We start from the raw sequence: 26568 nt of genomic DNA on the forward strand, positions 1-26568 counted from the left end.
ACGATGTGTTGTGCGGATTTCAGAACAGACATCCCGATGCGGCTGTGGTTGTGACTGGGTAACAGGGCCAACCTTAAAAAAGTTCTGCCTAATTTCCACCAACACATCACGTGTGCCACCAGGGGAGATAGAACTTTGGACCATTGTTACACTCCTTACAAGAACGGATACAAGACCGTCTCGCTCCCTGCTTTCGGAAAATCAGATCACGCCACGATCTTGCTGGTTCCTGTTTACAGGCCTCTGATCGCGCGAAAACTGGTGGTGACGAGGGATGTGAAGCGGTGGACGGACCAATCGGAGGCTGCGCTTCAGGACGCTCTGACTGACGTAGACTGGTACATGTTCCAATCAAGCTCAAGTGACGTCAGCGAGTTTACGGAGGTTGTAGTAAGTTTTGTAGCTACGCTAACGGATAATATCATTCCCACGGTGAAAGTTCGGATATTCCCAAACCAGAAACCATGGGTTGATAAATCCATCCGCTGCGCTCTGAATGCTCGCACGGCCGCTTACAACGACGGTCTTGTATCTGGAAATATGGACAATTACAAAGCGGCGTCGTACAATCTGCGGAGGGCGGTGAGGGACGCTAAACGGACGTACAGAGAGACTGTGGAGCTACAGATGGAGCGGGGGGACACAAGACACATGTGGGAGGGGCTGCGTACAATCTACAAGAGCAGCTCCTCCCCAGCCACGAGTGTGGACGCCTCCCTAGCCAACCAACTGAACTCCTTTTATGCGCGGTTCGAGTCTGGCAACAACACCGCTAGCTCGCCGGCTAATTGGAGTTACATCGCTGGGGATGAGCGCGCACTCTCAGTGTCCGTGCACGAGGTCAGGAGGGCTTTGATGTGGGTGAACACCAGGACAGCTGCGGGGCCCAGACGGCATATCTGGGCGAGTACTGAAGACCTGTGCTAACCAGCTAGCTCCGGTGTTCACTACAATATTCAACATCTCCCTGGCTGAATCAGTGGTCCCGTCCTGCTTCAAGAGGTCCACCGTCGTTCCTGTCCCGAAGATCGCCTCTCCTGCCTGCCTGAATGACTACCTTCCAGTGGCCCTCACCTCGGTGGTCATGATGTGTTTCAAGAGGCTGATTAAGGATTATATCTGTGCCTCACTCCCCCGCACCTTGGACCCGTTGCAGTTTGCGTACCGGCAAAACAGATCCACGGATGACGCGGTCTCTTAGGTACTGCACACCACCCTCACCACCTGGATGGATGGCCAGAAGGGGGCCTATGTGAGAATGCTGTTCATCGATTATAGTTCAGCTTTCAACACCATAGTCCCCACCAGACTGGCTGTCAAGCTGAAGGAGCTCGGACTGAATGCTCCGCTGTGCGACTGGATCCTGGACTTCCTCACAGCCCGCCCCCAGGTGGTCAGGGTGGGGAAGCACATGTCAAGCTCCCTTACCCTGAATACAGGATCCCTCCCAGGGCTGCGTCCTCAGCCCCCTACTGTACTCCCTGTTCACAGATGACTGTGTGGCCAGGTCCAGCTCCAACACCATCATAAAGTTTGCTGACGACACCGTGGTCGTGGGCCTGATCACCGACTGCGATGAGAAGGCCTACCGTGAGGAGGTGGCTGACCTGTCACTCTGGTGCCAGAACAGCAGCCTCCACCTGAACGTCAGCAAAACTAAGGAGCTGATTGTGGACTTTAGGCGTGGATCACAATCGAGGACGCACGCACCCTTGTGGATTAATGGGACTTCTGTCGACAGGGTGAGCAGCTTCAAATACCTGGGAGTCCACATCACAGAGGACTTAACATGGACTGTACACACGACACTCTGGTGAGAAAGGCGAGGCAGCGTCTCTACCACCTCAGGCAGCTGAGGAAATTCTGGGTCTCGGTGAGGATCCTCAAGTCCTTCTACTGTGGAGCGTTGGAGAGCATCCTGACAGGCAACATTACTGCCTGGTTTGGGAGCTGTACTGCTCAGGACAGGTGGGCCCTGCAGAGGGTGGTGCGTTCAGCTGAACGTACCACTGGAACTACCCTCCCCCCCTTGCAGGAGTTATACACCAGGAGGTGTAGTAGCAGAGCCCGCAGGATCATGAAGGATCCTCATCACCCCAACAACGGACTGTTCCAGCTGCTGCGGTCAGGCAAGCGCCTCCGCAGTCACACAGCGAGAACAGAGAGACTGAGACAGAGTTTTTTCCCACAAGCCATTAGAACCGACAATGCTGACCTCACCAGGGGTCCTCACTGAGCCATACACATAGGCTCCTCTACCTTCTGTACTGTATGTAGCATACTGTACCGCATACTGTATCACTGTTCAGGGTTGTTCGTGATGCCGTATTGCTGCGCCGTACTGTTGTATACTGTGCTGTATTATCCCAAACACTACCTCACTTTATTCACATGCCACTTTAATGCATATATCTGTATATACATAATTGCCTATTCCATATACATAAGCATATTCCCTCTATTCCATTTTATTTAATTTTATTTTTATTGTATTTTATTTTATTCTATATATTTTTATTTTATTCTATAAGTATTTGACTTACTGTATTACGTTTTAGGAGTCAGTTAGTTGGGCTATTCTACATTTTTCCTAGGACATATTGTGTGTTATCACCGGGTGCGTTGCATTACATTTCACTGCAAAATGTATGAAATTATGTATATGTAAGTGACGAATAAAAATCTTAAATCTTGAATCTTGAATTCACAAAGCCAATGCTTTTACCTTTTTTTGATAGGCTTTCATAGGCCAATCTAAAGGCCAAGGCAGCAGGTCAAGAATGCTGTATTTGCGTTTGGTTATCAAGATTCAAGAGGTTAATCTGTCACATACATATACATACGGTCATACATATATGCAGTGAAATGTCATGACACCCAGTGATAACGCACAATAAGCTCTAAAAATACTAAAATGTGCGTAATCGATACAAGGCACTTGCACAGGCGGCCACAACGGGCGGCGCCACAATCACGATTCTGGGTTCTATAATTATATAATAGTATTATCATATTCTTACACCAATTTTACTGGTATTTGATTTTAATGATGAAGTACGCAGTCCTATCTAGTGATACACTTCCTTGTTAACTGGTTGGTGACCACAATTTAATATTTTTTCTCGTTCATTAATAACCTTGTCTTTATCTATAGTTTCTCTTAATGCCAGGGGTTGTTGATGAGGCAAGTTGCAGCCGGGAAGAAACTGTTCTTGTGCTGACAGGTTTTGGCCCTGTTGGACTGCAGCCTCCTGCCAGAGGGAATAGTTTCAAACAGTTTGTGTCCGGTGACACAGGTTCCTGAGGAGTCCAGGTGCTGGAGGATGAAATGGAAGGCCAAGTTTACTACATCGTCAACAGACCTTTTGGCTCTGTAGGCTAACTGCAGGGGGTCCAGGAGAGGGTCTGTGATGGATTTGAGGTGGGAAAGCACAAGGCATTCAAAAGACTTCATCACCACAGAGGTCAGGGAGTCGGTTCTGTAATCATTAAGTCCTGTGGTCCTTGGCTTCTTTCGGACTGGGATGATGGTGGTGGATTTAAAGCAGGCTGAAACATGGCATGTCTCCAGTGAGGTGTTGAAAATGTCTGTGAACACCGGAGACAGCTGATCAGCACAGTGCTTCAGGGTGGATGGAGAGAGAGTCTGGTCCGGCTGCTTTGCAGGGTTCAGCCTCTTGAAAAGCCTGTTGTGTACCAGGATCGAAACAGTCATCACTGTGGTGGGGGGGCTCTAGGGTGAGTAGCTGTGAAGAGGTCCAGTCTCCTGCTGTGGTGGGAGAGGTGGAGCTGGAGCTGGGGCTGGTGGAAGGTGTCATGGGGGATGGTGTCAGGACTGTCCCATTGTCTTTCAAAGCGACAGTAGAGTTGTTCAGGTCGTTGGCCAGCTGTGAGTTGTTCATGGAGTGAGGTGTTTTTGGTTTGAGGTTTGTGATTTGTCTGAACCCTTGCCAGACAGAGGCAGAGTCATTGCCTGAAAACTGGTCAACACCAGAGTCTCTTTGAGTACAGTCATTTAGCAACTCGCACCTCTTTGCTAAATCTGTACTTAGCCACTTTAAACAGAAAGAAGAAAGAAGAAACAGTCTTTAATCATCACACGACACTCCACAACACATGCTTGCACACACACACACATGCACATGCTTGATGGTGGCCGGTGAAATGGCTCCTCTGCTTTTGACCCATCCTGGCTTGTCCTTCCTCCGGGGGCACAGCCAGGAGCAGTGGGCAGCATACGTGGACGCGCCCGGGGACCAGGTGATAAGTGTCCATCGCTGGTCAGACGATGATGGGTGCATGTTTTTGGTGGGGTCCTTACTGACGTGAGGTGGAGGAAACCCCATGTGAACACGGGGAGAACATGCAAACTCCACACAGAAAGGCTCCTGTTTTTTGGAAGATAACCCGCCGGAGCACGGTGCCAACAGCGCCCCAGGCAGGAATCGAACCCAGGACCTTCTTGCTGTGAGGCAGCAGTGCAATGCACTGCGCCACCGTGCCACAACGCAGCAGTGAAGATTAATTCGAATTAAGATTAAGATTAATTACTCAAACATGTCTCTGTCCCCACTCCTAAACGCCTCTTCCTTCTCTAACCTTAGCCGTCTGAGTTTAGCTGTGAACCAAGGCTTGTCATTGTTAAAACTCCCCCTGGTACGTGATGGTACACACCTCTCCTCCTCTCCTCGATTTCTGGTTAATATCAAACTCCTTCGATAAAGACAATATTACAATTAATATCCTTACCACACTCCTTACTGACCATAGGACAATTCATATTAACAATTATCTGTACCTGATAATACACTTGGTAGATCTTCCTACTGGAAACTAAATAAGTCCTTATTGGAACATGATGTGTAAAAGTGGAGATCAATAAATTAATTACTCAGTCTGGAATAAAGCTAAGACAGAGAAGTCCTATAGCACTAACTGGGAGCTCTTTTAGTTTGAGAGAAGTATTTTTTTAAGAAGTTATGGGAGCTTTATTGCCAAGTCTAGGAGAGCTGAGGAAGAAGAGTTGATTACTAAAATTACAAAATGTTATCAAAAGCCCCCTGATGACATCTCAGAGGAGGATAGGCAAAATCTGTTAGACTTTCAGAATAAATTAGATGGCTTCTATCTGCATAAGGTAGAGGGGGCCTTTATAAGATCCAGGAAAAAATGGCTTTAGGAGGGAGAACACAATTATTTTAGGCTTGAATAATACTATTCCGAAAATAACTTTATTCATCAGTTGAATATTAGTGACGTCATCACTGATAAGGCCACAACTTTATTTTTAAACTCAGTAAAGTAAAGAAGTAAAGAATTGAAATCTATTGATATAATTGATTAAAATCACTGTGACACACCTCTTGGCGTAGAGGTGGTCGTTGACTCTATTAACCTACTAAAGAACAATAAATCCTGGTACTGATGTCATAACTAATGATATCATTATTAGTCAGCTGGTTGATGATAAACACTTATTTGGAAAGATGCAAGTCAGATATCTGTAGCTCTTCATATAATTAATGATTTTTCTCTGGCTTCTGGTCTGCTTGAATATAAATAAATGTGAACTGTTAGCTGTTAAAGAATGTGATGTACACACTATCTGCAATATCCCTGTAAGGGAAGATGTAACATATTTGGGGCATTCTATTTCTATAGACTAAAATTCAAGATGGTCTTTAAACTTTACTCCTATTATTCAAAAAATTCAGAAGAAATTTAATCAGTGGTTACAACGAGATTTGTCATTGAATGGAAGAGTTAGGGAATTTCTCAACTTACATATGCAGTCCTTTTTTTAAAAACTTGACAGTAATATCAGTAAAGCTGTTGATCAGATGCTCTTTAACTTTATCTGGTTAAAATCGTACACATTATAAGTGTTATTATGAATAATCATGAATCTGGTGGGCTTAATTTCCTGGATTTTACCACTCTAAAGGATACCTTTAAAATTAACGAGGCAAAACATTTCCAAAAAAAATCCTGTTTCATCTGGAATTTTATTCCCCATTACATTTTCTCTTGTTTTGGTGGCCTGAGCTTTATTTTAAGTTGTAAATTACAATGTAGACAGGCTCCCTGTAAAATTATCTGTATTCCATCAGCAGGTCCTTCTAGCCTGGTCTTCATAAGCACAACTTCCCACCACATGTTCCCACCACACATGTTATTTGTAATTATAAAGACATTTTGTTTAAGAATAAATCACTTTTCTTTGAGAGATGGGCTCAGAATCAGGTTCTGCTGGTGAGTGAATTGTTCAATGGGGAGGGGCTACTGTTCACTTACAGAGAATTCTTATCTACATATATTTTCCCAGTGGCCCCTAAGGAATTTGCTTTAGTTTTTGAAGCCATCCCAACAGGCACTCTCATGCTTTTCAGGAATATAGGTAGGCCTGCATCTAGATGCGTATCTTTCCCCAACCCAGCTGTTAGTAGGAAAAATCTGTTCCTCACTACATCCCCAAAATAATAATAGAGCCATACGTGCCCTATTTCAAAGAGATGTCTGTATTTCATATGTCACGGCATACTGGAATCAGTTTGGAAATTGTATATATTGGAAGAAAGTTTGTATGCTTTCCCATAAATACCTTCTCGTGAGTAAAGTTAAGGAGGTGTCATTCAAAATTATTCATAAATACTATCCCGCTAATCACCACATGCAGAAATTTAAAACAGACAAACACAAACTGCTCTTTCTGTGACGAATATCCAGAAACAGTTTTACACCTGTTTTGGCATTGTTTTATTATTTGCCAAGAGATTCTGACAATACCTTGCAGATTTGTCATTAATCATATTTTTTTAAGATTTTAAATTATTATGGGAGGATGTGGCATTTGGTTTCTTCAATTCCCCAAGAAATCCCCAAGACATTTTTTTAAAATACATCTGATAACAATGTTGGCAAAATTCTTCATTCATAAATGTAAGTTAAATAAAAAACCTTATTTTGTTGCTTTCCTGAAGGATGTTGAGCAATATGTGAAACTACTTTCTATTTCGATGAATTCAACAAAAAGGCTATCAAAACACTTAATATCTGTATGTTTTATAATATTTTTGTCTAGTGTGATACACCCCTGGCTCTTCTGTTATTGTTCTGTTTGTATACTATCCCCTGTATACGGATTCTATATTGTGTTCTTCTGTTATTGTTCTGTTTGTATACTATCCCATGTATACTGAATTTATATTGTGTTCTATCATCTAATGTAACCTTTCTGAAATGTGAGAATACCCTGTTTTCTACACAGTTGTACAATTTTGTTATTGAATAAAAAACAAAAAAGTACGCTGCGCTGCAGCTCTGAACCTTGGAAACGTCTTTCTTCTTGTCGAGTTGGTACATACCGCCAGCTACTGTACCAGAGTGTGTAGTCACTGAACGCATTGAAAGGTGGAACCGATTGCATACATATGGGAGTGATTACTTGGACTTAAGTGGGCGGACCAAAACAAGTTGATTGACAGTTTGTTCTTGTCAGGAAAAGCAGAAATAAATTTTACAGTATATATATATATATATATATATATATATATATATATATATAAACAAACTTACCGAAACAACAAACGTCTCCTTTTTTTCTTCAGATAAATTGACCATGAGCAGCTATGTCAGAAAGAGGAGAGAGATTAGAATACGCATATTTTATGACATAGTGCATCGTTCTGGGGAAAACACACAAACGCACAAAACTCATCCGAAATGTCATTTAAATCTTAAACTAGAGGCTTGTCAAAGACGTTGCATTAAAGGAACATGGACAGTTGCAGCTACTAAACTGTGGCCACTTCACCCTATAAGGGCTGTATTGCATACCATAAACAGCGTACTGTTAACAGAACCATGTTTTAATAAAACAGCATCACTCCAAATCCCTAGACACAGGATGGCAAAAGCACTATTAGGACTGTTATTATGGACTGCTATTATCTTTGTATGTCACTCTTGGCCAAAAAACATGGACCCAGCCGACACAGAGGGGCTCCTGTCCTGTGTTCTATTGCAATATCTGGACCTGGCCCCTGTTTTCAGCAAGCAGGGCGCACTGTCCCTACCACCTCATCACCCCTAGGACTGCGCAATCAACCTCCTGCCAGGCGCCCCCCTCCCCTGCAGTCGCCTGTATAACCTCTCCCGGCCCGAACAGGAGTCCATGGAGATCTACATCCGCGACTCTCCCACCGCCAGGATCATTCGCCCCTTGTCATCTCCGCTGGGCGCAGGGTTCTTCTTTGTCTCCAAGAAGGGCAAGACCCTCCGTCCCTGCATTGACTTCAGGGGACTCAATGACATCACGGTCAAGAACAAGTACCCCTTGCCTCTGATGGACTTAGTCTTCGTTCCCATCCGGGGTGCCACCCAATTCACCAAACTTGACCTCCGCAACGCCTACCACCTGGTCCGCATCCGTGACGGGGACGAATGGGAAGACTGCCTTCAACACCCCGCTCGGACACTTTGAATATCTGGTAATGCCTTTCGGTCTTTCAAATGCCCCAGCGGTCTTCCAGGCCCTGATTAATGATGTTCTCCGGGACATGCTCAATTCGTTTGTCTTTGTGTACCTTGACGACATCCTGATCTTTTCCCAATCCCTCTCCGACCACGTGAGACAAGTATGCCTGGTGCTGCAGCGGCCCGCTCTGGAGAACCGTCTGTTCGTTAAGGCCGAGAAGTGTGTATTTCATGTTCGTCCGTTTCCTTCCTAGGAGTCATCATTGGCCAAGGGAGGCTGGTGATGGACCCCAAAAAGGTGGCCGGCATGACGGACTGCCATCCCGGGTTCACCCGCACCCTGGCTGTCGTCCGACAGCGCTTTTGGTGGCCGACCCTGCTCCCTGACACCTGGTCCTTCGTCTCCGCCTGTCCCACCTGCGCCCGGACCCACACCGCTCCGGCCTCCTCCGCCCCCTACCCATCTCGACTCGTCCTTGGTCCCACATCGCCCTGGAATTTGTCACCAGTCTCATACCATCCCGGGGCAACACTACCATCCTCACGGTGGTGGACCGCTTTTCTAAAGTGGCTCACTTCCTCGCCCTACCCAAACTACCATCGGCAAGGAAGACCGCAGACCTGCTCGTGGCCGAGGTGTTCCGCCGCCACGGCATCCTGGCAGACGTGGTGTCGGAGAGAGGTCCCCAGTTCACCTCCCAGGTCTGTCGCGCCTTCTGCTCGGCCCTGGGGGCACAGGTCAGTCTCTTCTCCGGTTTCCACCCTCAGACCAACGGCCAGATGGAACGGGCAAACCAGGTGGTGGAGGCCAACCACCAACCCCTCCTCCTGGAGCAACCAGCTGCCTTGGGCCGAATACGCCCACAACACCCTAGTCAATGCCTCCTCCGGCCTGTCGCCCTTCCACTGCTCTCTGGGCTACCAACCCCCGCTGTTCCCTGCCCAGGAGGCTGAGATCGCCATACCCTCCGTCCAGGCCCACATCCGTCGCTGCCAGAGGACGTGGAAGAGGGCCCGCTCTGCCCTACTCCAGGCATCCGCCAGGTCCCAGCGGTAGGCGAACCGGCACCGTGCGCCCACACCCATGTACGTCCCCGGACAGATGGTATGGCTCTCCACCAAGGACTGCCCCTCAAGGTGGACTCCCGAAAACTCGCTTGCCAGTATATTGGTCCCTTCCCCATTGTATCCATCATCAACCCTTGTGCCTTACGTCTCCATCTCCCTCCCTCCCTCCGTGTCCACCCAACCTTTCATGTGTCCCTGCTTAAGCCGGTGGTCTTGAGCCCCCTCTCCCGCCACGCCAAGTCCCCACCACCCCCCTGCACCATCGACGATCACCCGGCCTACACAGTGCAGCGCCTGCTGGATGTGCGGCACCGGGGGAGGGGCCTTCAATAACTCGTGGACTGGTAGGGGTACGGTCCAGAGGAACGCTCCTGGGTCCCCCAGAAACAGATCCTGGATGCCTCCCTTATCCAGGATTTCAACCGCACTCGCCGTTCTGGTTCCAGATGTCCGCAAAGGGGCGTCCATAGAGAGGGGGGTACTGTTAGGCTCACGGCCTCCCAGCACCACTAGAGGCCGCTCTTGACCGATCCGCAGCTCCTCCCTTTGGCCAATTTCACACACCTGGGATCATTTACCTTCATCACCCACACAGAATTTATTCTCCAGCTTCCCAGTCACTCATTGCCAGACCGTCAACCAGCATACACAGTTGTACTGCTACTGGCCTAGTTCCTAGCTCCTAGCTCCTAGTGCTTGTTCCTAGTTTATGTCTCCTTGTTTCGTCTTCCCCTAACCTGCTTGTCTCCTCTCTTCGACCAAGTCTGTCCGTCCCTCTCCATCCAGCTCGGTTCCCCGTCTCTCCACCCAGATCCTGGACCCCTCCTTCCCGGTCATCATCATCCCTGCTCTGCCCTGCTCCATCCCTATCTGCCCGGGTCCCCCCGGCCATCTCCACCGTGTGGTCTAATAAACATGCTTCGTCTGCCTCCCGTCTCTCTGTGTCATGCGTGGTCCCTCCTAGCTTCGGTTGTAACAGAAGTAGTTTGGATAAAAGGTTGTTCAGATAATCGAAGGACATACATACATACATACAGAGATTCCTTCCTTTTTAGTTAAGAAACAGAGCATCCGAAAGAAGAAGAAGAACAAGTTAAGATGCTGCAATACTGTAACTTATACTTATTGTAGACTAACTGCCACTTGTAAACATTGGAGTCACTAGTTAATTATATATATATATATATATATATATATATATATATATATATATATATAGAAAAATAAATACACATACATATATATATATATATATATATATATATATATATATATATGTGTATTTATTTTTCTCCATCTTATTTATATCTCTTTCTTGCCCGCACTGTTTTCCCTTTTGCTGCTGTAAAGCCTGAATTTCCCTCCTGGGATTATTAAGTGTTATTTTATCTTATTAAAGGATAGGTTTGTTGAATCTATAACCCAGGCCTTTAAATTAAAATGTTGGCTCCCATCAGTGATGCCAGGCAGCAGGGACAACGCCAAGACCAGCTTCTCAACACAGAGGCAGGTAGCACCAGCCAGCAAGTTGAGGACTTAGTTCTCTTGCAGCCACACACAGACTTAGACACTGTAGGATCTGACCTACAGGGCCAGGATTTGAGGCAGAAGAGGAGGAAGTGGAATATAGGCAGTAATCCACTTCCATGGGAGGATATCACTGGCATAACATAAAACCACAATCTATTTGGTGAGATGTTTTACTTTGACTTATTAAGTTTAATTATGTTAATGAATGTGAAGAAATTTTGAGTTCATGTGGTACATGTTATCTGGGCATTGACCTGCATAGTCGTGTGGCATCATTTACAGCTTTTCATAGCAAAAACTCGCTGAGCACTTTACTAACACACTTTCTGATTATTTAGGTGCTGAACAAAGGCAAAAGTGATTGTATAGCAAAAAAAGGACCAGCAAAAGAAACTCACATCGCTAAGGTCAGTGATCTGATCCATGAGCTTCTTCTGGACTCCCAGCAGGTACGGGGTGGGGGCCATAACCACGTCCACCAGGATCTCTGGAACGATGGAGATAAAAGTGTGCTGCCATGTGAACGGGTAGAGAAGGGCTGCTATCGCATGAGTAACTTGGGATAAAGTCCTGCAGATGGAGAAGATATGGCACAATCAGTTTTATTCTGCACTGGATTTCCTTTCGGTTAACGCTAAGAAATGTCTTTATAAAAAGGCTACATAGTATCACAACAGTAGAAACAATTTACCAATCTACTGAGACTGTCACTGACTGGAACTTATGCGGGTGATATGATAAATCGAATCGATCAATCGAATCTGTGACGATGCCTTATGTAGGGTTTTACTAGTTAAATTTTATCATATTCAATTTTGTGTATCTCTGCTAGTGTATGAATGTGTTTGCAATACCCCAGTTCGTCAGCAATGAAGATGATTCTTCTCTCCAGCACAGCAGCAGAAAACACCATCAGTATTTCCTCATTCGTCAGGCAATGAAAAAGTGTGCAGAAGTTGACGTGCTCCAGCCACGAATCAAATGGCCTCGTCAGGGAGATGATCTGTGAGTGTCAACACATTACAAAAAGCACATCCTGTATGAAGTGTTTCTAGGCCATAACTAGAATGTCAATGTAATCATTATTAGTGTCAAAACAAGTTAAAAGGTGCTTCACACAGTCAAGACTACTCATAAAATTGTTTGTAATGTTTTTAACTAAAAGGACACCAATTACAGTAACAGCATTTGCCCTTTCATATTTCACCCTCCTGTTCTGTTAGTTCTCCAATGTTCACCAAAGTTTTGCCTTACAGAACTATCTAACAGACACAAGCCATTTTCGCATTTAAATAACATTATTTTATGTGAATATTTGTGCTCATTCCAGGCATGGTTACATTCTCTCGTGGAAAGAGAGAGGGACTATAATCTGGAAGTACGAGATAATTTAGCCTGTTGGGAGGGGTATAAAAGGACTGTCATGACGGCAGATCCTTGGTTAGTTAGTCAGGTATCAGAGGTAACACTGACAATCAGTAACTGTCAATTGCTGTTTGTTTTCTGCTGCTAAAGTGGAGTTACAGAATAACTGTCTAAATGTCTTGAACTGTCTGTAAAGAACTGAATGACAGAGTTTGTTTTCTTTTGGAAGTGCTGCGCCTCCTCTTCCCACTGAAAGACGGAACAACATTTAAGAGGCTGATTGGGTAGACCCGGAAAAGCTGCGCCACCACGACCAAGCCAGCCCTGTCCCCTGCAGATGTGGCTTAATTGTTTGCACTTGGGAGGCCGGGACAATAAATCACAACCTACACTGCACATCTACGACTACGCCTGTATTTGTATATATCTGGACTGGTCCGAGGAATAGGACCACAATATAATTACAAAAACAACAGCTACAACTGGCATATTATATTTACTGACTACTGTACTGGTTACCAGCACTATTACCATCCCACTTTAAGTTTTTAAGGTGGCTCAAACAATGAATATATCTCCTTCAACATGTGGGTTGATGGGGGGGATGATGGGAGCACACTGAACACTGTTTCAGGTTTCATGCAGTGTCTACACCCTAACCAGAGGAGAACAGTCTAGGATGTGCTACTCCTTCGGTGTAGTAGGAACATAGCCTGAGGACACAGAGGAGTTGATGACTAGTGAGGAAGGGCAAGATATCTGGAGAGATGTTTGGAAAATAATTTAGGGGGTTTCATCGAGGGAGCAGGTGATGGGTTGTGCAATCGCACAACATCTTCCCCTGAGAGAGGATTGAAGGAGCGAAGGAGCAACTGATATCCACCATCTTCTAAGAAAAGTTGGTGACAAAGTCATCAGCTTAGAGGGAACGGGAAGAGGGCAGGTTGTGGAGAGAGGAGAAGGTGGAATAGTGGAGTTAGAGGCAGATGAGTGGATTTCTGTGATGTAGAAAGTAGTCTTCGCTGTAGACCCCGCTGAGGTGAAGTTGGAGAAAAGGAGGTGGTAGGCAGAGAGGTTGTTAGTGCTCGTCGATCTCTCTCTGCTGCACGGCACTCAGTTCTTGTGATCCAGACCGTCAGGGTGCACGTGGAGACGTTAAATCTGGTCTAGTGGTGTGCAGACAGAGAGAATCTAGAGAGGAAGAGAGAGAGGAGAGAAGAGTAGAGGTTGCTTCATTGGTGGACAGGTGAGAGAACTGCTCAGCTGAAGGAAGCAAGGAAAGGATAGCAGAAGATAGTGGTAGGTGAGAGCATTTTTAGGTTGTGCTGGGTGGAGTTAATGTTGCATGGGTAAGGGAAGATGTAATAGGAAGGGAGAAATGATGGTCCAATATAGGGATAGGGTTGACAGTAAGGTTGGAGGAAGAGCATGATCTGGTGAACAGAAGATCAAGCAGCAGATTCCTAGCCTGAGTTGGAGACAATTAAGAAAGTGACAGGTCAAAGTAGGAGAAGAAATCGAGGAAGGCAGGAGATTCAGTTTCTCTGATTGGATGCTGAAGTCTCCCAGGAGAACAAGTGGAGTTCCATCTTCAGGAAAGAGGGTCAGAAGGACATCCATCTCATCGAAGAAGTTGCCAAGCTGTCCAGCGGGGTACATATAAAAAAATAAATAACCTTAACTTAGCCTGAGACACGACGGTAGAGTTGACACTGCAGACAAAATGTATACTGATCTATACATTGTTGATATGTAGATTGTTATCTCCTTCCTCGAGAAGCAAGTCCAGGCTGCCGACATGGCCACCGAACAGAGTGTCTCTGTCACCCCACGGCCCAGAAGGCAGCAACGTTGGTCAAAGCTCAAGCTCACAACCCATTTTCTATGCAGTATGGTCTCCCATTTGCAGCTCTCTGCAGATTGCTAAGGATCAGTACCAATTGATAGTATGGAGAACCACCCCCAAACAAGGAGGATCAGATCAGGCATCATCCAACCTGAGGAATACTGGAGGTCTACCTGGGCCAACAGGGTTTTTTAAATTCTATTCCGGTTTGAAGGTACCGGACTGAAGACGGAGCTAGTTGTGATAGAGCTTCTTGTAACCTCAGCGTATGGCCTTCCCAAACCTAAGCTCCCCTTCTTTGAACCAAGTAGTGAAAGGGACTTTATCCTCCCTGACAGGGCCCTAGAGAGCCTGGTCGGCATCCAGAGCAAATTTTCATTGTGGTCAAGTTTCAGGTCCTGCTCGAACATTTACGACTGCAAGTTGGCTCAATGTTTTCTGCATTATACAACCACACCCTCTAAATCAAGAATAAATTCAATCAAAATTGGAATCAAACCGTTGCTTACTTAATTTTAATCATCTAACCATGACAGCCTGTGTATCTACACCACCTCCTAACCTCAACCTAAAGCTCTGTCCACATGCACGCTGTTTTTTGAAACGAAAACAGCGTTTTAGGTGACTGGAAACTAAGCTTTTGGAAAATGCCTTCTAGGGTGGAGATTTTGCAAGACTTTGTTTTACTTGTCCAAATGAATACATAAAGAATTTAGCTTCTTGAAAACACTAATATCATGACCTGAAGTTGCGCAAAGTCTCTCCAACTTTAGGAATTGCTCCCATACAGTGTTGTGTATGACTATTATGACTATCGCGGCCCACAAGACGCTCAATACGCATGCTCCTAATATTCTTCTGTGGTGTTTGACATCAAGTTCTATGACAAATTGCCACCTGCTGGCCTGCCATGCTTATTTAAAGTAATTTTTGCGTTCTCGTGTGGACATTTTCTAATGTCTGTTGGTATGGGCAGAATTTTTTATTTAAATGGAGGGGGGAAAAAATGCCTATTCAGAAATATCCATACACATGTGGAATTACATGTGATCAGATCCAATATAATTATAGTATTCCCTACTTAACACACTATAATTATGCACAACAGACAGAAGATAACCGTGGCAGTTTCCCCTACCACACGCCACCCTGTTTATAAAGAAATCACACTTTTGTGTGAATTTCTTTCCAAATAGTATTGTTTGAAAATTTGACCAGATATCTTTGTAATTTGAAAGGGTTTGAAGCATTTATAAATAACTCTGTAAATATTATGCACTGCTGTAGATCAATATTGATCAAATTCGAACAAGACGTCTGAAACGTCCAGGTTATAACAAGACCTGAACCATGTCTGTGTGTAGTGCTGTTTTTGTGTTTCAGATAAGCCTGAAAATTATTATTACATTACAGGTATTATTATTAGGGTCTTATTGCAGGCTGGACCCTTAATAATAGTGATGGATAAATTATGTTTATTATTATTATTATTATTATTATTATTATTATTATTATAGAGTGCATACGTAACACACAGCTGTAAACGACATTAAGACATGGCCACCCTTTTTGTTATTCATTAAGTCAATTTTTTTTTACAATCTTTTGTCTCAAGTCAGATAAAGGAAAAGAAACAAGAACGTTGCGCCCTCTCCGAAGGAGGTGCCTCACCTCAGTGCCAGATTCAGGGATGAAGCTTTTAATCTCTACGGTATTCCCTGGGGCAGGAAATGGAGACTCCCTCAACTTCTGCATGAATGGGTAGATCATTGCCATGGAGATCTGTCGACGCTTCTCCACCTCATTGAGGATCTGCAGAGATGAAAATAAATATAACCCCGTATCGTTTGTTGAACAATAAAAATGTAGTCAATACATTTGTATGCATCCAAAATAGCATAATTCATGTTCATACCATTGTCCAACATCAAATTACCGGGGAACGAGAGTCAGAAGAATCTGTTGGATCTTGAGTTGTGAATGGAATTCTCAAAATAAATCATTCAATACTGTCAAAATTGAATATGATCTGTGCAAAATGCCTTGGCCTTTTTGTTGCCTTGGACTCACTACTTATCTTTTTTTTTTTTATGTATTTATTCATTTATTTTTAACCTGTGCTGTCAGCATGCTAGGCATACAACACAGAGTATTTGTATGCCATTTGCATCCAGGACAGAGTTAGTCTGCAAGTTCAAGTTCTCTACCTGCAATGCAACTCACTACTTATTAACTAAAGCTAACTTCACCTGAGTGTTTTCAAATATTTGTCTGCTACAACAAATCCTTTGTGATGCATCACTTTTAAAAAGACATAATAAGCACAGTTATACATGTTTCTTCACTGCATAGACACATCACACAGCATTGTGTACTGTACAGTGTTAGCATAATACTACTGTATATGTCACCAGCTGTAGTATGTCATCTAAACACTAATTTGGCATACTTAGAAATGTGACCAAGCAACTTAGCATTTACGTAGCTAAGACCAGAGAGAGGAATACAATATAGCTGAGGGGGATTTCATTTCACAAAGGGTTTCATACAATTTTGACCAAATTCCCACTTGTTTTTCAGTATAGCAATCGATTACTGAATAGTGAAAACAATTCAATGTAGGCTTATCATTTTGGCTCATTTTCCATGCGCTATACAAATGAAAAGTAATGTTATGGTGGGTGCCATTTGCATTTCTTTGTGGAGCAAAAATCTTGACAAAAATTACAGTGGACATGAATACAATGACACTACCACTGCAGTGAAAATACAATGCTGTTCACACAAGGTCTATTAGGTTAAGTGAATCGAAGAAGAAAAGGTTTTAACTCAATCCGTTGTGATTGAAGATTTTTTTTTAATCAGAGAACAAATTGACAAATTAAACATATTTATTGGTGAACCCACCAATCAGAGGGCTCACATTTGAAATGGCTAGTCTAATAGTCTATGGCTATGTGATAAAGTTGTGTGGATGCATTTACATTACTTGCTTATTACATGTAAGTGATTTTATATATATATATATAAAAATAAAAATTGAATATTTTGACACTATTTTAAATCTCTTACTGTACCTTGGAGAAGAGGCCAAAACAGGCAAGTCGGCTGATAATACAGTACGCTTCGGGGGGACGTGCTCCATTTCCTTTGGGCTGGATGAATAAAAGGGGAAGAGGTTTATATCATTATTGATAGTAGCTGAAATGATTGTACTGAGTACCTGCGGTACTAATGATCAGCAATGTAAAATCGGTCAATTTACTGACCAGTGACCGCCTGCAGTAGCCGTTTCTCCTGCTGCTGTCGATCTCGGTCAGAACAAATGAGAACGTCTCACTGCGAACACACCGGTTGAGACTTGAAATGATAAATAAATGATGACGCCATGTTCAATGCAGGCCTTATTAAAATGTTGGTTCCCATCATCAGAACTGAGCAGAACTTTTACTTTTGAAAAACATACCACATTGCTTAAGCTTCCCACTGTGCTTAAAATGGTCCAAAAGGCCAAATATTTAAGCATTAAAAAACTTCCAATAGTACAGATGTACATGCAGTACATCCAATGCATAACGTTAGCTACTGTAGGTTTGCAATCTGTCAATAAAACCCTAAAAAACCCCAAATAAAATGTTTCGGTAGAAAATGTGAATACATTTGAATACAGTAGTTTCAACAGGAGATTTATGTTTACATTTTTGTTTTTTTAAGGCTTAAACATCTGCCCAATTGAAATGCTTTTAAGCATATTGAGGAGCTGCAGTAGAGCACTCAGTTTCTCAATCAGTGTAAGAATTCAGCGAAGTGATTCTAATAACATGATTAGAATAAATTAGTTATATTAGTTATAAATGATGGGAACTATCATTTTAATACAGCATGGGTTAAAATGGTGAAACTACTGTTCTCTTTAAGAGGCACAATGGTTTAGATGATTCTGTAGGTTGTCAAATATAACACTAGTTAATATTCAGGACCAGTAAAAACATTACAAATTCATAAAGACTGAATACATTTACAATGCTAATAAATACTCTATCTACTATTTCTATCTAATATGTCTACCCTTAAATAGTCTACTTTTTTAGCCTACTACTATAAGTTTTTGCAGTGTTCAATCTAATATTTTTCTTCTCATTCTAAAATTTTCAAACGCATAAGCCAAACATGGTTACTGTAGCATCAACAGCTGGAACACCACGACAACAATAAACACATTTAGTAAAAAGTCCAATCGAATCCAAACAAACAAAATGTCTGAGAATTTTTCATAAATACAAACATCTTGCAAAATCTGTAAATAAAAATAATCTTTCTGTGACCTATCACACCACAAGTGTCATGCTGCATGCTGGTATTGTGACACTACCTCTGATATTCTGTAAGGGGAGCCCAGTTAATCCCCTCGGGAAAGCAGAACAGTGTGATTGCCTTCAGCGTCTTCTCCTCTTCCTCTCTCTGAAATCTGACCATCCCGTCTCTCTGGAACAAAAAGCAAGGCCACACAATTTAAAATTCTCTATTTATTACATCCGATTGTAACAATCCTGGAAAATTGCTCCGTGCACATAAATGAATATTGTGGTGGGTTTATTTTTCCCCTCGATCACAATCATCATATTTTTTTACAAAATGCAAACCACAAGAGTTTCCAGCCTCTGCATTTTCGAGGTTTGTTGACGTTGGATGGCGTCACTTCTTTTGTTGTTTTGACAATTGCTTTGACCGGCCCCGCTGCGACCCGATTGGCCAACTGTTCAATGAAACGCTCCGTTATTAGCCCAAAAGGCTGAACTTTTGAATATTTAATCGGAGCTCAGAACGCTAAGCTGCTGTAGCCCAGCTGTGAGCAGAGCACAACTGTAGCCTAGCATCAGTTGTGATTCGTTACGGCCTATTTTTAACTTTTATCTTATGTTGCTTTCATCATAACTGTTTTTTTTTAACAATTAACAATTTATTCTGACATGGTTGTGGTTTATTTAGATTGCCCTTCTTTATCCGCCGAGGTGTACGACTCTAAAGCTACAGAAAGAAAGTGACCTTGGGGAACTGATAGGTGATTTGAGGCTCGTAGTTCCCGTCCATGCCGTTCTTAAGGCTGACCACCACCAGGTACTCGAAGAAGTACTGGCCGCTGATGAAGCGCTGCTCCCTGGCCACACTGTCCACCGGCCCTGGGCTCTCTGGAGGCTCCATAGACTGTTTTCCTCCTACACAGACATACAAGGGTAGAACATATACATGATCAGTGCAATACGTAACTGTAATAAATATTATTGCTAGACAATTGCTAAAATCAAAAAAATATTCTTTCTTGGGAATTCTTTGTAAATGCATCTTATACTTGTGCCGTTTTTGAGGTTGACTCTCTGATAATATTATCGCGCAGTCAAATTTTGAATTCATTTTAACAGTCATGTCGGTGATAGAAATTAGGAGTGGCAGCGGTACTCTGAGATGCCAATCCCAATCCCCCGCTTGGCCCTACCTCTAGTTTTGGAGTGTCCTCGATTGGGTAGTGGCCCTTCTGAACAGAGCCAAAAAGGCTAGGGGTTGAAATCTTCACCCAGGAAATGGGACACCAATCGTTATGTCATCAGTATGATGCAGATGGCACATATGTTACACACCAGTGACGAGGCTCTAGGCATTCCTTACCGGACAGCTGTTTCCACAATGCCGGCGCCCGGTATGGTATTTCCGGTTGTGTAGGCTGTAAACATCATGCTCGGTTTGTTTTGCTGCTGGATTATTTTGCAAGCTTCATAGACAGGACATGGAAATACAACTGTCACTTACAAATCATTGTTTACACGAAGTTTCATTGACTTAGTGAATCGCGATTTTTCTTAAATGCTTGTTATAACGATCCAATTACATATACGTTTGCATGTACAGTAAACTAACATATTCCAACAGATTTAAAAAAAATTGCGTGATTATTTGCAAAAATATGGGCTTCTTTCCCCACACTGGTAGCCATGTTCCGTTTACACTGCCTCAGTTCACATAGCATTCTGGGAATTTTCTTCTACCACTGCTTCTGAAAATGCTCTGTTTCGAGGGCCATTTGGAGGGCTTAATGACCCCTCGATCCCCAAAGGAAACAGGACACACTACCCGATGTGGGAGCGCACAAAACATAGGGGTAGGGCCAAGTGGTATGGCCAAGGGGGGAATTGGGATTGGGCATTATTCTAATTAGAACCGCCTCCCATCTGAGTAATTCCACCCACAGCTGGGGCCCGACTGGACCAGCTAGCATCGAAGCTAAGAGCTTATCATGGGAAGTGTTGGCTGCAGAGACCACCACAAATCTTTTAAAAGAAAGGAATTAATACCAACTGTCCAGGACAAAATTGCAGACAAGGGAAAATTAGGTATTTAAAAAATAATTCTGCTGTGTGTTTCTTTCTGTGTGTGTGTGTCCAGGTTAGATTGACTGTACTGTAGTCTGCGTAGGTGGCTGACGTATTTATTTCATTTTCCGATGTTTCCGTAATTCAATTTAATTAATTTAAAGCTCTGCGCTGCTCCGGACACGTAGTGTGTTTCTTTCTGTGTTTTGTGTCCACGTTAGGTTGACTGTACTGTAGGCTGTAGCATGCGATCCGCTCCGCGTTTCTCCAAACAAAACCGTAATGTATTTATTTTATTTTACAATGTCTTCGAAATCTAATAAAACAAGAAAGCCCCAAGCCCTACCGTATCCCACACTGCTCCAAGCTTTGCGCTGCTCCAGACACTAGAGTGAAAGTCGGAACTCATTTTTAAATAAGGCCTTGTAGACCTAATATGAGCGAAGACTCAGCAACTCGCAGCAAATATTTTCAGAAACAGATTTTGGTGGACTGATAAGGTGAAATCAGTGAAAGTTTACGCATGTAAACCAACGGAACCCAGGGTAAAGCTCAAACCCCATTGGCTCACAGAACCCAAGCCCAGAACTTGTGCTCAACCCCCATTGGCTCACAGAACTCATGGCCTGGGGAGCTCCGCTTAGTGGGAGGAGCCACTCCATCCATCGTGTTCCACTAGAGCATCAGGAACACGATGGATTTAGAGGCATGTTTAGAATGGCTAGAATGCATAATCTGAGTGGTATTTTTAGCAAAAAACTTCAAAAACATGTTTTGGGGACCTCAAAGACCGATATTAACATGCACTGCCTAAAGAGACACAGTGGGTCTAGTAGGCATACTGGACCCAGGTAGTAGGAACTGGCTGGAAAGGAGCCAGAGCTTGTGCAGAAGGTTTAAAGGTACAGACTGGACATTGTCGGACTCACCTCTACACACAGCATCAGCTCTGGTGCCAAACTTCTTGATCGGGGGTTGGAATCTCCCCTACTTTTTCGGACAGGGGGAGATTCAGTTGAAGTTCATCCCCGTGAACGAGAGGGTGGCCTCAATGTGACTTTGGGTCACCTGGAGGAGTACACTTGACTTTTGTGTGTGCATATGCACCCAACAGCAGTTTGGAGTACACTACCTTCCTGGGGAGTGGGGGGGTGTTGTGCTGGAAAACACACTGCCAGGTGACTCCATAGTTAATAGTTGCTGGAGTAACAGCCTGCCCGATCTTAACCAGAGCGGTAGTTTGTTATTGGACTTCTGTGCTAGTCACGGACTGTCCATAACAAACACCATGTTCGAACACAAGAAGGCTCACTGTACTCAAGGGTACTTGGTACCTGACCATCTTGGGCCAAAATTCGATGATCAGCTTTGTAGTCGTTTCATCAGAACTGAGGTCATATGTTTCGGACACTCAGGTGAAGAGAGGAGCCGAGCTGTCTAGCTATCACCTGACGGTAAGATGGATCAGATGGCAGGGAACACTACCTGACAGACCTGGGAACTCCAAACGCACAGTGAGGGTTTTTGAGAACAACCAGTAGAGGACCCAGTTTGAAGTGATTTCAACTCCTACCTCTGGAGGAGCTTCTGTCCTTCCCTGAAGATCCGAAATGGACCCTGTTTAAAGCAGTCATCGTGGAAGCAGCTGTGGCCAGAAGGTTTTCGGTGCCTGTTAGGGCGGCAACCCATGGACCTAGGGAGGTGGTCAAGGTAAAAAAGTCCTTCTGGGCTTGGTTAGGATGGGGGCCCCCCAAGCTGCAGTGGTTGCAGAAGTGAAAGCTCGGGTATAAGAGGAGTCCAGGAAGACCATGGGCGACTTTAGGCTAACCTCAAAGAAATACCAGCAAACCAATCCGAAACCTCAGGAGTAGGGATGTTAACAATTTATCCACTATCGATTAATTGTTAAGAATAATTTAATCGATTGAGATTTAGTCTCATCAATAAGAACTGAACAACCTACGGTCTTGTTGTAATTTCATTAATGGGAATGCTTTGGGCACAGAGCGTTTGGAGAATAAAAATACCCAGCCAGGATGTAGTAGTATTCACCAGATTGACAGGGGGCAGTCGAGAAAGAAAAATGCCCAGTGGAGTAAGATAGTAGTAGAAGTAGATGGAGGCTTCCAGAAGTATGACAAACATGGCTGTGTGTAGAAAATGGGAGCATCTCATTGTTGCTCAACAAAAATGCTGTGTCCAGATGGAACACGGTAGACAGGAACGGGATAACGGAACTTTCTCAACGGCATGGGGGAAGGAAAAAAGACCCCAAGAGAGAGGGAGGTACAATGACAAAACTAAACAAGCAATATATTGCTATGGTGATGACTCCAATAAAATATATTAAAAAAAATTAGTTAGTGTTTGTTTATATATATAACAATTTTAGTAATGCTTAGTAATTTTATTAGCCTCAAACTTCTCCATTTTGAAATGAAATGAGGAGAAACGCTCCTCTCACCCATCCCGCCAAGTCACAAAATCTCAGAGGTGCGCAACATTGTGTTGGTCCCTGCACGCCATTAGCTTTTAGGTTATCGATTAATCTACGATTGTTTGTTAAGGTTAACAACTATTGATTAAGGAAATCCCTTTAAATTTGCATCCCTACTCAGGAGGCCAAAGCAGTACACTGCTTGAGCCGTTATCAGCAAGGGTGGAGAAGTGCTGACCTTGACTGAGGATATCATCGGTAGGTGGAAATAGCATTTCAAATATGGGAGCAGTATCTGAAGTTAGCGATCATGGAATAAACAGACATTAGGGCTACTGAACTATATAAATGGTAATTTTTTAATTAATCACAACATTTCTGTGATTAATCTCACAATAAATAACATGTTGAAATGTCACAGAAAATATAAAACCTTATTAAAACCTTATGTTAAGCTCAAGGCAGAATGCTCTATTTCCCAAATTCCCAAAATAGAGAGTCAACAGAAGAAAAAATAATGCATTGTTAATTCATTGATCTGCAGTGGAGTGCATTGACTATGAAACTTTCATATTTTGCCCAAATAAATAAAAAGTTATACTGCCTGTAATATATATATATATATATATATATGGTTTATCCTTTTTATCCCAGGGGGCGAATTCAAGGAAGATTGTAACAGGCCACAGTTCTGAGACTCACAGTGTATATCTAGCTCTAGCTTCCAACAATTTTGTCCACATAAGCGAGTTCTTATAAAGTTGTGTGTGTGGGGCATCCAGAGACTACTCACGATCTCTTTTGCCTCGACGGAAGGATGACCACATGGTGCTTATTCTCTTTAAAGCACTTTGTTCTCCATGTGACTCTCTGCTAGCCTGGTGGGTGCCTGCATGGTGCACAACAAACACAAATAGAGTAATGGAGTGTCTCCCAAATAGACTTGGGCAAAATCCCAAATTTTGCATATGGTGGCAAATATCACAATATTTGGTATTATCGTATATCGGCCCAAGCCTACTCCCCACTATCTTACTTCACCATCATTCTTGGACCCTTTCTGAAGGAGCACTGTGTAGCATTTCGTCTTTTTAAAAACTTAAAACTTAATAAAATGAGCAGAATATTTCTCTATTTTCTCTAGCTTTTAAAGCATACTTATTATGCTCATTTTCATCAAGTTAACATAAAGTCTCTGAGGGCCCGAAAACAAGTTTTTAAAGTTTTGTGCTGAAAATATCACTCATATTGCACAGATTATGCATTGGAGTCATTCTAACATGCATCTAATCCACACAGTCTGAAAATGGGCTGTTTCAGTGGGAGGAGCCACCCTCCCGAGGCCTCTAGCTCTGTGAGCCAATGGGGTTTGAGCACAACTTCCGGGTTCTGTGAGCCAATGGCATTCAAGCATGGCCCCCAGGTTACATTCTATTTACTCCGTAAACTTTTACTGATTTCACCTTATCACTACTAAAATCTGTTTCTGAACAAGTTTGAGGCAAGAAATAAGAAATCCAGTTGCTGAATCTTCACTCATATGAGATCTACAAGGCCTAATTAAAAAATTTGTTCCGACTTTGACCACGGGGTCCAGGCCAGCCCGGAGCATGGAGCATCTGCGAGATATGGCGGGGCTTGGGGATTTTTTGTTTCATTCAATTACGGAAACGTTGGAAAATAAAATAAATGCATCTACGCCTTTGTTTGGAGAAAGGCGGAGCGGATCACGTGCCACAGCCTACAGTACAGTTTTATTGTGGAGCCTCACACACACACACACACACACACACACACACACACACACACACACACACACACACACACACACACACACACACACACACACACACACACACACACACACACACACACACACACACACACACGCTGCGGTGCCTGGAGCAGCGCAGAGCTGAGAGCACCGCGCGATGCGGTGGGGCTTGCTGTTTTTTTTGTTTCATTCAATTGCGGAAACTTTGGAAAATAAAATAAAAACATCTACGGTTTTGATTGGGGAAACGCTAAGCGGATTGTGCGGTGCAGCCTACAGTAACCTAACTGGGACACACACACACACACAGCAGCATTATTTTTTTAAATACTTACATTTCCCTTGTCTGCAGCTTTGTCAAGAACAGCTGGTATTAATTCAACTTTCTTTTAAACTATTTGTGGTTGTCTTTGCAGCCAACAGAGCACTTCCCATGATTAGCTCTTAGCTTTGATGCTGGCAGATCCGGTGGCACTACAGCCACGTGTGTAGTTACTCAGATGGAGGGTGGTTCTATTTAGAATAATACTTATAACTGTGCAAAGTTGAGTATAATCTATGTTAATGTCCAAAGCATGGCTTCGAAAAAACTGGCATACAAAAACTGGACTGGCATACAAATACTCTGTGTTGTATGCTCAGCATGCTGACAGCACAGGTTAAAGAATATGTGTCAAACTCAAGGCCCGCGGGCCAAATGTGGCCCGCCACGTCATTTTATGTGGCCCGCGAGAGCTTAGAAGGTCTGATTATCTTATAATGCCGATCATGCCGATCATGTTACCCGTGAAGTGACGGCATCCCATCACTAGGTTGCAGTGTTTCCACATCAGTGCCATTTTCCGAATTAAGAAATACAAACAATGATCCCAAAATGTCCAGGAAGAGAAAAATTGATGCAGATGGAAGGCTGTTTAAAGAAAGATGGTAAGGCTTCAAGGCTTATGTTTGTGCTTCAAGGAGAAAAACCGGTATGTCTTTTGTGTTATGAGGCAGTGGCGGTTGTCAAAGAGTACAATCTACGTCGGCATTTTGACACCAAACACGGAGCTAAGTCTGCCAAAGTGAGCCTTCAAAAAAAAACAACAAATGGTGCAAGAGCAAATTGCGATCGCAGCAGGATGTGTTCAAGAGAGCCACAAACAAAAACAATGCGGCAGTGAAAGCTAGCTCTATTGTGGCTGAAGAAATTGCCCACGCTGCAAAGTCTTTTTCAGAGGGTGCATTGTTTGAAGCAGTGCGCGCTGAAGGTCTGTGAGCAGGTGTGTCCCGACCAGACACAGACTTTTAAAGATGTCAGTTTATCAAGAAACACCATCATGGACCGAGTTAAGGAACTAGCAGGAAACCTGGCAACACAGCTGGCCGAAGAGACATGCAGCTACATAGCTTTTTCATTAGCTCTTGATGAAAGCACAAACAACATGGATACAGCGCAGCTATCCGTTTTTATTAGAGGCGTTAAGTCGGACCTTTCTGTCACTGAGGAGCTGTTGGATGTAGCTGCCATGCATTGGACCACAACAGGACGGGACATTTTTGATGAGGTGTAGCAGTCCGTAAGTAAAAATGCATTGCCCTGGGAGAAGTTAGTGGGATTAACTACGGACGGTGCACCTGCAATGTGTGGAGGAAATGCGGGCTTTGTTGGATGAATGAAGGAAAAAATGCAAAAAAGTAACTGTCACAAGCCTCTGATGACGTATCA

At 43.6% G+C, this 26568-nt stretch overlaps 1 protein-coding gene across 1 annotated transcript in view; it reads right to left on the reverse strand.

Annotated features, from left to right (window-relative positions):
* Positions 1–26568, reverse strand: part of dennd2da (DENN/MADD domain containing 2Da) — a 48366-nt gene that overhangs the window by 3584 nt on the left and 18214 nt on the right. The window contains exons 3-11 of the mRNA XM_080016022.1: positions 23880–23975; positions 19331–19500; positions 18657–18769; positions 17554–17623; positions 17362–17439; positions 15956–16096; positions 11928–12076; positions 11472–11643; positions 7576–7626 (exon numbers count right to left, since the gene is read on the reverse strand). Coding sequence (XP_079872148.1) covers positions 7576–7626; positions 11472–11643; positions 11928–12076; positions 15956–16096; positions 17362–17439; positions 17554–17623; positions 18657–18769; positions 19331–19500; positions 23880–23975 — 1040 coding nt within the window. The remainder of the gene's footprint in view (positions 1–7575; positions 7627–11471; positions 11644–11927; positions 12077–15955; positions 16097–17361; positions 17440–17553; positions 17624–18656; positions 18770–19330; positions 19501–23879; positions 23976–26568) is intronic.

Source organism: Zeus faber, assembly GCF_960531495.2.
Source record: "Zeus faber genome assembly, chromosome: 15".
Lineage (NCBI taxonomy): Eukaryota > Metazoa > Chordata > Actinopteri > Zeiformes > Zeidae > Zeus > Zeus faber.